The 13,293-nt window shown below is 44.9% G+C and overlaps 1 protein-coding gene across 6 annotated transcripts in view; it reads left to right on the top strand.

The window, feature by feature from the left end:
* The window catches only part of vps13a (vacuolar protein sorting 13 homolog A), a 631,135-nt gene that overhangs the window by 191,287 nt on the left and 426,555 nt on the right, over positions 1 to 13,293 (top strand). For all 6 annotated transcript variants that reach the window (XM_085985825.1, XM_085985842.1, XM_085985834.1 and 3 more), the window contains exons 18-19: positions 21 to 222; positions 13,062 to 13,176. In XM_085985825.1, coding sequence (XP_085841951.1) covers positions 21 to 222; positions 13,062 to 13,176 — 317 coding nt within the window. The remainder of the gene's footprint in view (positions 1 to 20; positions 223 to 13,061; positions 13,177 to 13,293) is intronic.

Here is a 13,293-nt window from a genome sequence, read left to right as displayed (position 1 = left end):
ATGAGGTACTTTTTTTGTAGATTTGAAGCGATGATAAGTACACTTGAAGTGACAGGACTACCTCAGAAAATACACAAACCACTACTGCTTTCTTCACGAAATATTATGACTGAGAATGAAAATACTCTGCTCAGGATCATGTTTGAGACCAATCCTTTGGACGAAAGAGCTGATCAGCAGCTGACGGTGGATTCACGACCACTAGAAATTGTATATGATGCGGTGAGTGGAATGCACAAATATGTATTCTGTGTTTTTTAACGTTGTACAAGCTTTTCAATTAGTTTCTGATTGCCATTTCAGGGAAAGCCTTAACTCGCTCCGGAGTAGAATGATATAGCACAGAAGGAGGCCATTCGGCCATCTTTGGTAGAGCTTATCCATTCAGTCCCACTCCCCTGCTCTTTCCCCATAGCGTGGAATTTTTTTGCCTTCAAGTATTTATCCAGTTCTCTTTTGAATGTTACTTTTGAATTCCACCATCCTTTCCAGCAGTGCATTTCAGACCACAGCAACTCACTTTATTTAAAAAAAAAAAAAAAAAAAAAAAATGTTTCCTCCATGCCTCCTCTGGTTCTGTTGCCAAGGACCTTAAATTTGTGTCCTCTGGTTACCGACCCTTCTGCCACTGGAAACTGTTTCTCCTTATTTACTCTATCAAAACGGTTCATGATTTTGAACACCTCTATCAAATCTCTTAATCTTTTCTGCTATAAGCAGAACAACCCCAGCTTCTCTGGCCTCTCCACATAACCGAAGTCCCTCATCCTTGGTACCATTCCAGTTAATCGCTTCTGCACCCTCTCCAAGGTCTAAAATGCGGAGCCCAGAATTGAACACAATACTCCAGCTGAAGCCTAACCAGTGTTTTATAAAGGTTTAGCATAACTTGCTTGCTTTTGTATGCTATGCCTCTATAAATAAGACCAAGGATCCCATATGCTTTTTTAACAGTCTTCTCAACTTGTCCTGCCACCTTCAAAGATTTGCATACATACACCCCCAGGTCTCTCTGTTCCTGCAACCCCTTTAGAATTGTACCATTCAGTTCATATTGCCTCTCATTTCTTGCTACCAGTATGGATCACTTCATACTTTTCTGCATTAAATGTTGTCTTCCATGTGTCTGCCCAATTCACCAATCAGTCTATGTCCTCCAGAAGTCTGCTATTATCTGCCTCATTGTTGACTACATTTCTGAGTTTCGTATCATCGGCAAAGTTTGAAACTATGCCCTGTATATCCAAGTCAGGTCATTAATGTATATCAAAAAGAACAGTGGTCTTAATACCGATCCCTGGGGAATACCACTGCATACTTCCCTCCAATCTGAAACAGCAGCCATTCACCACTACTCCCCTGCTTTCTGTCCCTTTTTGTAGAATTTTGTATCCATGCTGCCACTGTTCCTTTAATCTCATTGGCTTTAATTTTACTAACCAGTCTATTATGTGGTATTTTGTCACACGCCTTTTGAAATTCCATATACACAACATCAACCGCACTACCCTCACCAACCCTCTCCGTTTCAAATCTAATTGTATTTTTTGAAGAAGTTACAGAGATGGTGGAAGCCAAGTAGACATTGTCTTCTTCGACTTCCAAAAAGCTTCTGAAAGGTACCTCTGCAAGATTAAAGCCTCTGGTATTAGTGGTAATATATTGAGCTGGATTGAGAACTGGCTGGCAGGATGTAGACAAAAATTGATGGAAGAATTTGGATCTGTTTGGAGACCAGTCACCAGTGGTGTCCTGCAGGGATTGGTGTTTGCACCGTTGCTCTTTACTATTTTCATTAATGATCTGGATGTAGGTGTTGGGGTACGATCTGCAAATTTACAGATGATACGAGGATCTGTGCGAGTGTTAGGACTAGACAATGCTCGACTGCTTCAGGTGGATCATAATGTGTTGGAAGATTGGACTCTCGACTGGCAAATGATGTTTAATTTGGATAAGTGCAAGTGTTATGCATGTGGGCAGGGCGAATGCTCAACATTCATACACCCTTCAGGGAAAAGCATTAAAGAAGGTGGAGAAAGAAAGAGATCTGGGCGGTCTAGTGCGTTGATCTCTAAAGCTTTGTGAGCAATGACATGAAGCGATAGCGAGAGCAAATAGTGTTGGGGTTGCATTCATAAGACAATTAGTTATAAGACGAGGCATACGATTTTGTCCTTGGACAAGACCTTGGTCATGCCTCACTTAGAATACTGTGGCCAATTTTGGTCTCCTCACATGGTGGGTGATAGTGAGGCTTTTGAAAGGGTACAGAGGAGGGCCACTAGACTAATTCCCAGTATAAAGCATCTTCGTTATCAAGATAGGCGAAAAGAGTTGGGACGCTACACTTTAGAGAAACGTAAACTTAAGGATGATCTGATTGAGGTTTACAAGATGATATAAGGAATAGATTATGTTCGAGTTGATAGTTTGTTCTAATTAAATAGGTAACGGAGGAACAGGGGTCACAATTTTAAGTTGTGTAAGGCCAGATCAGGAGTTGGTTCTTCCCAGAGAATAGTGGACCTCTGGAACAGGCTGCTGTCTTTTGCGGTGGACGGCGATTCGCTGAATTAGTTCAAGCGAGAGCTGGACCGGTTTCTGGTTGGGGTGGATATCAGTCTTACAAAAGGTGGGTACTTCAGGAAATTCAGTGCCAGAGTGATCTCATGGATTTGTTTTGATTGCCTAGATGGGTCGGAGAAGAAATTCCCAGATTGCTTTTCCCCCCAAATTGGCCAGGGGTTTTACCTGGTTTTCTTCCTCCCAGGAGATCACATGGTTTTGGGTGGGGTAGAGTGTGTGACGGGCTGAATGGACCAGAGGATTTTTACCTGTCTGTCACTTTTCGTATGTTTGTAATTTAGTCAGATACTATTTGCCTTTAAGAAATCTGTGCTGACTTTGATTTATTAGCCCATACTTTTCTATATACCAATTAATTTTGTCCTGGATTATTGTCCCTAAAAGTTTCCCTACCACCGACGTTAGGCTGACTGGCCTGTAGTTGCTGGGTTCATCCCCTACTTCTTTTTTAAAACGGGGTGTAACATTTGCAATCCACTTCTTTAGTGAAAACAGAGGCAAAGTACTCATTTAGTACCTCAGTCATGCACTATGGCTCCACAAGAAGATCTCCTTTTTGGTCCCTAATCTGCCCCACCCTTTCTTTGACTACCCTCTTACTTTTTGTGTTTAGAAAAGACTTTTGAGTTCCCTTTTTATGTTGGCCACTAATCTATTCTCATTCTCTCTCTGCCCCTCTTATTCCCTTTTTTTAAGATCTCCTCTGTATTTCCTATATTTGACTTGGTTCTCTACTGTATTATGAACCCTACAATTGTCATAAGGCTCTTTTTTCTGTCTCATTTTAACCTCTATTTTTAGTTATCCAAGGAGCTCTAGCTTTGGATGCTGTTCCTTTCCCCCTCATCATAGGAATATGTTTATTCTGTACCCGAACCATCTCCTCTTTGAAGGCCTCCCATTGTTCAATTTCTATTTTGCCTACTAATTTTTGATTCCAATCCACCTAAGCCAGATCCTTTTCAACTCGCTGAAGTTAGCCCTTCTCCAGTAAAGTATTTTTATGCTTGATTGTAGCTTGTCCTTTTCCATAACTATTCTAAGCCTGATGATATTATGATCGCTGTTCCTCAAATGTTCTCCCACTGAAACTTGCTCCACTTCATTCCCCAGAACTAGATCTAACACTGCTTCTTTCCTCGTTGGGATGGATACACACTGATATACCTATCAATTCAGTTCATGAAAAGCGACGAGTTAAGTTAGTAACTATAGGTTTTTATTGGCTAAATAACAGAGCCCACCCTCGTGGGTGATCGGATCCAACAAGGAGGAATACCAGCCAGTCGACCACCTTTATACCTGGGCAAGCAGGCAGAGCCATGGGCGGAGTCAGCTGTGGTCAGCCCAGGTATAACAGCGTGGCAAGAGGTGACCTTGTGTAGTGATACAACAGTGTAAACAGTGATAACCATAGTGTAACGATAGTGAACAATAAAAGTGGTTTACCACATTCACCCCTTGTTTAAATTTGAGTCCGGCGGGGTGAAGTGTACTACCAGTTCGGGTATGTCAGTCTGTCCGGAGGCCTCGTAAGCCTTTCTGATCGACGCAGCAGCGGCGGCGGTGGTGCAGTATCCGATGTTAATGCTGGTGTCTGCGTGGTCGGCGAAGGCTCGTGGGGATCCGGCATGCCGTCTACCTGGGCTGGATTTGGGGGGGTGGTGGGGGGTAACGGTGGTGTCTCAGGGGTGCCCGAGGGTGCGAGGTCTCGTAAGGAGGCAGTGTCCTCCCGCCCGTCTGGGTATGCCACATAGGCGTACTGGGGGTTGGCGTGCAGGAGGTCCACCCTCTCGACCAGGGGGTCCGTTTTACGGGCCCTCACGTGCTTTCGCAGCAAGACGGGCCCTGGAGAAGTCAGCCACGTTGGTAGCGAGGTTCCCGTAGTCGACTTCCTGGGGAAAACAAACATTCGTTCATGGGGGGTGGCGTTAATGGCAGTGCAAAGCAGTGACCGGATGGAATGCAGCGCTGCCGGGAGGACTTCCTGCCAGCGAGAGGTTGGGAGGCCCTTAGACTTTAAGGCTAAGAGAACGGCCTTCCAGACAGTTGCGTTCTCTCTTTCCACCTGGCCGTTCCCTCGGGGGTTGTAGCTGGTGGTCCTGCTTGCAGCAATACCTCTCGCTAGTAGGAACTGGCGAAGTTCCTCGCTCATGAAGGATGAGCCCCGGTCGCTATGTATATAGTTCGGGAACCCGAACAAGGCGAAGAGGTCGTTCAGGCATTTGATGACCGTGGTACTGGTCATGTCTGGGCAGGGGAAGGCAAAGGGGAAATGGGAGTACTCATCAATAATGTTGAGGAAGTACACATTACGGTCAGAGGACGGGAGGGGCCCCTTAAAATCGATGCTCAAACGCTCGAAGGGGCGGGTGGCCTTGATCAGGCTTGCTCTGTCCGGCCTAAAGAAATGCGGTTTGCATTCGGCACAGGTTTGGCAGTTCCTGGTCATGGTCCTGACCTCCTCGATGGAGTAGGGCAGGTTGCGGGCCTTAATGAAGTGGTAAAGTCTGGTGACCCCGGGGTGGCAGAGGTCGTTGTGGAGGGTCTGCAGTCTATCAATTTGCGCGTTGGCGCATGTACTTCGTGATAGAGCATCTGGGGGTTCGTTCAGTTTACCAGGCCGGTACAAGATATCATAATCGTAGGTGGAGAGCTCGATTCTCCACCTCAAGATCTTGTCGTTCTTGATTTTGCCCCTCAGGTTCTCTTGTATGCATTTCAGGAATTCCTCCCCCTCTTTGCCCTTTACACTGTTACTATCCCAGTCTGTATATTAGGATAATTGAACTCCCCCATTATCACTACTCTATAGTTCTTGCATTTTTCTGTAATTTGCTTCTCTATCTCCTTTCCACTATTTAGTAGCCTATAGTCTACACTCAGTAGCGTAATAGCTCTTCTATAGTTGCTTAATTCTCTTTTTGTTTCCTCAAATATATAGGAGTACTAGTTAAATGTAGTGGAGATTTTTCTGTGCTGTATCATTCTATGATTCTATTCTATGATATGGTAATGTAGTGGTTATAGTACTGGACAAGCAACCCAGAGTTGAATTCACCATGGCAAGATGTGAAATTGAATTCAGCAACAAAAATGTCATGAAAACGCAACTGGTTTATTACCCTGCCATTTCTACCCAGTCTGGCCTACATCTGACTTCTGTCTCATAATATGTGGTTGACTTATTAATGACCTCTGAAGTGTTCTAACAAGCCACTCTGTTGTAAACAAATGCTATTGAACACAATGGTTTATCAGCAAAAATCCAGGCATCAGATCAGGACAAGTCATCTCTGCAAAGTTATCATTATCAACATCTATGGACTAATGTCCAATTTGGGAGAGCTGTCTCACAAACTAGTCAAGCAACAGCCTGACATAATTGTAATCACAGGATCATATCTATGAACCAAAATCCCAGACTACTCCATTACCATCCCGAAGTATGTCCTGTCCCATTGACATGATAGACCCAGCAAAAACTGGGGGCGGGGGCGGGGCGCAATGGTAGTTGGGCTTGGCCGTGGGTGTCCTCTGGACCCCATGAAGTCTCATAACTTCAGGTCACATAAGGCCAAGGAAATTTGCTGATTGCCACCTAACGTCCCACTTTAACCTATGAATCTGTACTCCTCCACGTTGAACGACACTTAGAGGAAGCACCGAGAGAAGTAAAGAGACAAAATGTACTCTGCTAACAAACTTCAATATTCACTGCCAAGAGTGGCTCAGTAGTACTACCGCTGCCTGAGTCTGTTTCTTGACTTGTTGCTTGACTAGTCTGTAGCTGCAGACTAGGCCTGCATAAAGTCGTGAAAGAACCAACACAAGGAGTAACCTACTTGACCTCCTCTTCACCAAACTGCCTGTCATATCTAACACAAAGGAAGCTAGTCCTGATTATTTGAAGCCAATTATTGCTGCAGGAGTTCATCAAAGAAGGATCTTGAAGCCAACCACTTTCAGGTGCTTCATCAATGACCTTCCCTCTATCAAGCTAAGAGTGAGGCTGTTCGCAGACAATTCAATATTGTTCAGCCCCAATTACAACTTTGATAATGAAGCAACCCATGCCAGCTGACAGCAAGACCTGGACAACATTCAGACTTGGGTGAACTAACAGTGGGTAACATTCATGCCATACAACTATCTCTAACAAGGAAAGGCCGAATTATCTAATTGAATGGCAGAACAGGCTTGAGGGGCTTAATGACCGACTCCTGTTTCTGTGTTCCTAATCACTTCTCTCTGATTTTTATCGGCATGTCCCCCATCATCATCATCTTGGGGGTCAAATTTTACCAGACGCTTGTCTGGCCCAGCCATCATAACAATGTGGCTACAAGAGGCAGGGCAGAGGATGGGTACTCTGCAATCAGTGGCTCGATTCCTGACCCCTCAATACCTCTCCACCATCTACAATGCTGAAGTTAGGACTGTGATGGAATATTCAACACTTGCATGGCTGAGTGCAACCACAACAGCACTCAAAGTTTGACACCATTCAGGACAGATCAATCCGCTTGATCGCCACCCTTACTTCTGGACTCAGCATCCATCTTCTCCACCAGTGGCATATTGTGGCTGCAGTATACGCTGTCTACAGAATGCACTGCAGGAACTTATCAAAATCCTGCAATTTCCTATCTAATACCATTGTAGAGCACCATCAGCATAAGGCCTGCAGCAGTTGAAGGCGAAGGCCCACCACTCTTGGGACATCTAGTATGGTCGATAAATACAGATTTGTCAACATCATCCATAAGTGTAAAAAAAAGTGTGAACGATTCAACTTCTGCACTAGGTTCTGCAGTAAATGTTCAATATTACAACATAAGATTGTGTACAGTTAAATGTATTTTAGAAATAAGGTATGCATTAAAAGCAACCAAGGGCGGGGGGGGGAAGCCACCTTTTATGTGAGTGGCAAATTCAGCTTTTAAGTTTAAAACTATAGTAAGCTTGTATTTGAAGACATTTTGGGCTGGATTTTCATTGAGGAGTCGGGTAGGAGGCGGGACTACAACTTTCAGGGTTGTAGTCCCGCCTCCATCGAGTTCTGGCCAACCCACACGATTTTGGCTTGAGTGCCCTTGTTGAGCCCGCTGGGCGGGCTCAGCAGGCCAATTAAAGGCCACCCGGCAACAGGTGACGTCACAGATTGATATTTCATCTATCAAGACCTTTTGACAGATGAAATATCAGCGTTTCACAACTGTTTGAAGCTGTCAAACACTGACAATCTGTACTCTTAAGTTAATTCCTTCCTCTCAGGCTGATTTAGAGATCTCCCCGGAGCAGAAAGCTGAATGCTGCAATTTTTGACAGCTCGCAGCCATTCTGCTTTCTGTGCCGGTGAGATGAGGGACTCCCGAGACCTGAAGGAAGGAAGGCTGTAAAGGTTAGTAGAACTTCTTTAAACACTTTACACACACCAAACACACTTACCTTTGCACTCATGCACCCATCACTCACCTGAACACCGGACATCTCGACCCCTCCAAGCCCTTCATCCCAACGGTCCGCCTCCTCTAACTTGGCGTGGTTTGGAGCCATCGGGAATCCCATACTTCAACATTAAAAATAGGGATTAGGCTAAAAACCGCCTGTTAACTACCTGTTAACAGGCAGTTAATTGGCACTAATCCCCTTCCCGCCTCGGGGAGGCGGGTCCCAGTGCGGGTCGGGTACCTGCCTCCTTTGAAACTGGCATGGAGGCGGGTTGGGTGCGGGATGGGTTCGGGACCCCCGATTTCAGGATTTTAACCCCCCACACGCCTCCAATCCCGCCTCCACGGCCCAATGAAAATCCTGCCCTTTGTCTTTCTGGCAACTTAAGAAATCTATTCTGTTCATGATTCAGCTCACGCTGTCTCCAGTATGGATAGTATTTTAGAAACATAGAAGATAGGAGCAGGAGTAGGCCATTCGGCCCCTCGACACTGCTCCGCCATTCAATGCGATCATGGCTGATCATCCAAATTCAGTACCCGGTCCCTGCTTTCTCCCCATACCCCTTAATCCGTTTGGCCTTAAGAAATATATCCAACTCCTTGAATATATTTAATGAACTGGCCTCCACCGCCTTCTGTGGTACAGAGTTCCACAGGTTCACCACTCTCTGGGTGAAGAAATTCCTCCTCATTTCTGTCCTAAATGGCCTACCCTTTATCCTTAGACTCTGTCCCCTGGTTCTGGACTCCCTGACCATCGGGAACATCCTTCCTGCATCTAGTCTGTCTAGTCCTGTTAGAATTTTATAGGTTTCGATGAGATCCCCTCTCATTCTTCTAAACTCCAGCGAGTACAAGCCCAATCGACCCAATCTCTCCTCATACGTCATTCCTGCCATCCCAGGTATCAGCCTGGTGAGTCTTCGCTGAGCTCCCTCCATGGCAAGAACATCCTGCCTCAGATAAGGCGACCAAAACTGCACACAATACTCAAGGTGTGGTCTCACCAAGGCCCCGTACAACTGCAGCAAAACATCCTTGTTCCTGTACTCAAACCCTCTCGCTACGAAGGCCAACATACCATTTGCCTTCTTAACCGCCTGCTGCACCTGCATGCTTACCTTCAGCGACTGGTGCACAAGGACACCCAGGTCTCGTTGCACTTCCCCTTCTCCCAATCTATTGCCATTTAGATAATAATCTGCCTTCCTGTTTTTGCCACCAAAGTGGACAACCTCACATTCATCCACGTTATATTGCATCTGCCATGTTTCTACCTAATCACCCAACATGTCCAAATCATCCTGGAGTTTCTCGACATCCTCCTCACTGCACACACGCCCACCCAGCTTTGTGTCATCTGCAAATTTGGAGATATTACACCTAGTTCCCTTGTCTAGATCATCATTAATATATATTGTGAATAGCTGGGGTCCAAGGACCGATCCCTGCGGTACCCCACGAGTCACTGCCTGCCACTCGGAAAAAGACCCGTTTATTCCAACTCTTTGCTTTCTGTCTGCCAACCAGTTCTCTATCCAAGTCAATACCTTGCCCCCAATCCCATGTGCCTTAACTTTACACGCTAATCTCTTATGTGGGACCTTATCGAAGGCCTTCTGAAGGTCCAGATACACCACATCCACTGGTTCTCCCTTATCTATTTTACCAGTTACATCCTCAAAAAAGTTCCAGTAGATTAGTCAAGCACGATTTACCTTTCGTGAATCCATGTTGACTTTGTCCGATCCTGTCACTGTTTTCCAAGTGCTCTGCTATTACATCTTTTATAATGGACTCTAGCATTTTCACCACTACCGATGTCCGGCTTAATTCCCCGTTTTCTCTCTACCACCTTTTTTGAATAGTGGGGTAACATTAGCTACCCTCCAATCCATGGGTACTGTTCCAGATTCCATTGAATGTTGGAAGATGATCAGCAATGCATCTACTATTTCTAGGGCCACTTCCTTAAGTACCCTAGGATGTAGATTATCAGGCCCTGGGGATTTATCGGCCTTCAATCCCATCAATTTCCCTAACACCATTTCCCTACAAATACTGATTTCTTTCAGTTCCTCCCTTTCATCAGACCCTATGTTCCCCAGCATCTCTGGGAGGTTATTTGTGTCCTCCTTTGTGAAGACAACCAAAATATGTATTTAGTTGGGCTGCCATTTCTTTGTACCCCATTATAAATTCCCCTGATTCTGACTGCAAGGGACCTACGCTTGACTTCACCAATCTTTTTCTCTTCACATATCTATAAAAGCTTTTACAGTCCGTTTTTATGTTCCCTGCAAGCTTACTCTCATATTCTATTTTCCCCTTCTTAATTAATCCCTTTGTCCTCCTTTGTTGAATCCTAAACTGCTCCCAATCCTCAGGATTATTGCTTTTTCTGGCCAATTTATATGTCCTCTCCTTAGATCTTATGCTATCCCTAATTTCCCTTGTTAGCCACGGTTGAGTCACCTTTTTTGTTTTATTTTTATGCCATACTGGGATGAACAAATTCTGTAGTTCATCCATGCGGTCTTTGAATGTTTGCCATTGCTTATCCACCGTCAACCCTTTGAGTGACATTCCCCAATCAATCCTACCCAACTCGCGCCTCAGACCATCGTAGCTTCCTTTATTTAAATTTAGGACCCTAGTCTCTGAGTCAACTACTTCATTCTCCATCTTAATGAAGAATTCGATCATCACATGATCGCTCCGACCCAAGGGGCCTCGTACAACAAGATTGCTAATTAATCCTTTCTCGTTACATAATACCCAGTCTTAAGATGGCCTGATCTCTGGTTGATTCCTCGACATATTGCTCCAGGAAACCATCCCGTAAATACTCCAGGAATTCCTCCTCCACAGTATTGTTACTAATTTGGTTAGCCCAATCTATATGTAGATTAAAGTCACCCATGATGACTGCTGTGCCCTTATTGCACGCTTCTTTAATTTCCCTTTTAATGCCATCCCCAACCTCCGCCTTACTGTTTGGAGGTCTATATACCACTCCCACTTACGTTTTCTGCCTCTTGGTATTTCTCAATTCTACCCATACAGATTCCACATCATCAGAGCTAATATCCTTCCTTACAATTGTGTTAATCCCTTCTTTAACCAGTAATACTACCCCACCTCCCTTTCCTTTTTGCCTATCTTTCCTGAATATCGAATACCCCCTGGATGTTGAGTTCCCATCCTTGGCCATCCTGGAGCCACGTTTCCGTAATCCCAACCAAATCATATTCGTTTACCTCTATTTGCGCAGCCAATTCATCCACCTTATTACAAATGCTCCTCGCATTAAGACACAAAGCCTTCAGGCTTATTTTTTAACGCTCTTAGATCTTTTAGAATTATTATTTACTGTGGCCATGTTTGATTTAAACCCTTGATTTCTCTGACTGCCACTTTTATTTTTCTCCTTCCTATCCTTTGCTTTTATCCTTGTTTCCCTTTCCTCTGTCTCCCTGCTCAGGTTCCCAACCCCCTGCCATTTTAGTTTAAACCCTCCCCCAGAGCACTAGCAAACACTCCCCCTAGGATATCGGTTCCAGCCCTGCCCAGGTGCAAACCGTCCAGTTTGAACTGGTCCCACCTCCCCAGAACCAGTTCCAATGTCCCAGGAACTTGAATCCCTCCCCGTTGCACCATTCCTCTAGCCACGTATTCATCTGAAATATCCTTCTATTTCTACTCTGACTAGCACGTGGCACTGGTAGCAATCCTGAGATTACTACCTTTTTGAGGTCCTATTTTTTAATTTACCCCCTAACTCCCTATAATCAGCTTTTAGGACCACATCCCGGTTTTTACCTATATCGTTGGTACCTATATGCACCACGACAACTGGCTGTTCACCCTGCCCTTCCAAAATGTTCTGCAGCCGCTCTGAGACATCCTTGACCCTTGCACCAGGGAAGCAACACACCATCCTGGAGTCTCGTTTGCGGCCGCAGAAACGCCTATCTATTCCCCTTACAATAGAATCCCCTATTACTATAGCTCTACCCCTCTTTTTCCTCCGTCCTGTGCAGTAGAACCACGACTGGTGCCAGGAAGCTGGCTGCTGCTGCCTTCCTCTGATAAGCCATCCCCCCCAACAGTACTCAAACTGGTGTATCTGTACACCATGACGGTATACACAACACATTATTAAAATGCTAAACTCGAAGGTCACCTCAGAGAGCAGTATCCCCGTCATGTCTTTTTAATACTGAAACAATTACAAATAATTGTTACCATATTGTTTATTTCTGGTCTCCATATCAAATACCAGTTTTTCGAGTGTTAAACCGCCTTCTAAGCCTCCAATATGGCAGGCAGGGAGTTCACACTCATGAGCCAGAAGTACGCTGCTTGCCATATTGGCAAAGTCCAAAAAAAAATCAGCATATGCAAATAAGGGGAATAAAGCCTGTTTGAGGCCCTCACTGCAAGATTGGTTTGCCCTGAGGCACCGGCTGCACTCGGATCCTTAAACAGCCGCAGCCAACAAGGTAAGTTTTTAAAATATATACTTGCTGGGAGGAGCAGAGTGCTCCTCCCGGCCCCACATTCAAAGAACATGGGCTGGCATCGCTCCGGTTACCCACTTTTGATTTTTTTTTTTAATTCCCTGCCCCCCCCTCCAGCCACTGCTTCATCACTTACTTGAGGCCCTCTGCTACCATCGCAGTGGACCAATGTTTAACGATGATTCGCCAAGCAATTTGCCTCTTACTCTGCAGCTCATTTGCTTCAGGGAAATGAGGCACGAGGCACAATATCTGGGGCGCCTCGGGCCTCACCATTCAGGCACAGGGATTGTTACCCTGCATCCAAAAATGGGTATGCCTGATTTCTAGGCCATAGTGCTTTAGCAAAATTCCAAAGCATTGAAGATTTGTTACAGTTCTAGCAGGTACTCCTGTGCAAGTATTGTAAAAATGTTAAGGGTACTTCCATATGTTAAGTAGAGAACTGTTTAGATAACTTTACACTACATGGTTAATATATTCATTCCAACAGAGAACTGTGAACAGTTTAGTGGACTTCTTTCGACCTCCCAGAGGCCTCCAGTTGGAGGAACTGACGTCAGCTACTTTGATGAAGCTTGAGGAATTTCGTGACAAAACTGCAACAGGTAAATGTCAATAAATATTCTTCTCCGTGTTTTTGATCAGGAAGCTTTTGAAATGGTTTTAATGTGCTATTTGTTGAATAATTCATAACTCCTTGTAATCTCAGCAAAATGCAGTAT

Source organism: Somniosus microcephalus, chromosome 1, assembly GCF_052327205.1.
Source record: "Somniosus microcephalus isolate GS21.2 chromosome 1, FLI_Smic_1.0, whole genome shotgun sequence".
Taxonomy (NCBI): Eukaryota; Metazoa; Chordata; class Chondrichthyes; order Squaliformes; family Somniosidae; genus Somniosus; species Somniosus microcephalus.
Note: the sequence above shows the minus strand (reverse complement) of the source record. Positions and strands in the feature narration are given on the sequence as shown.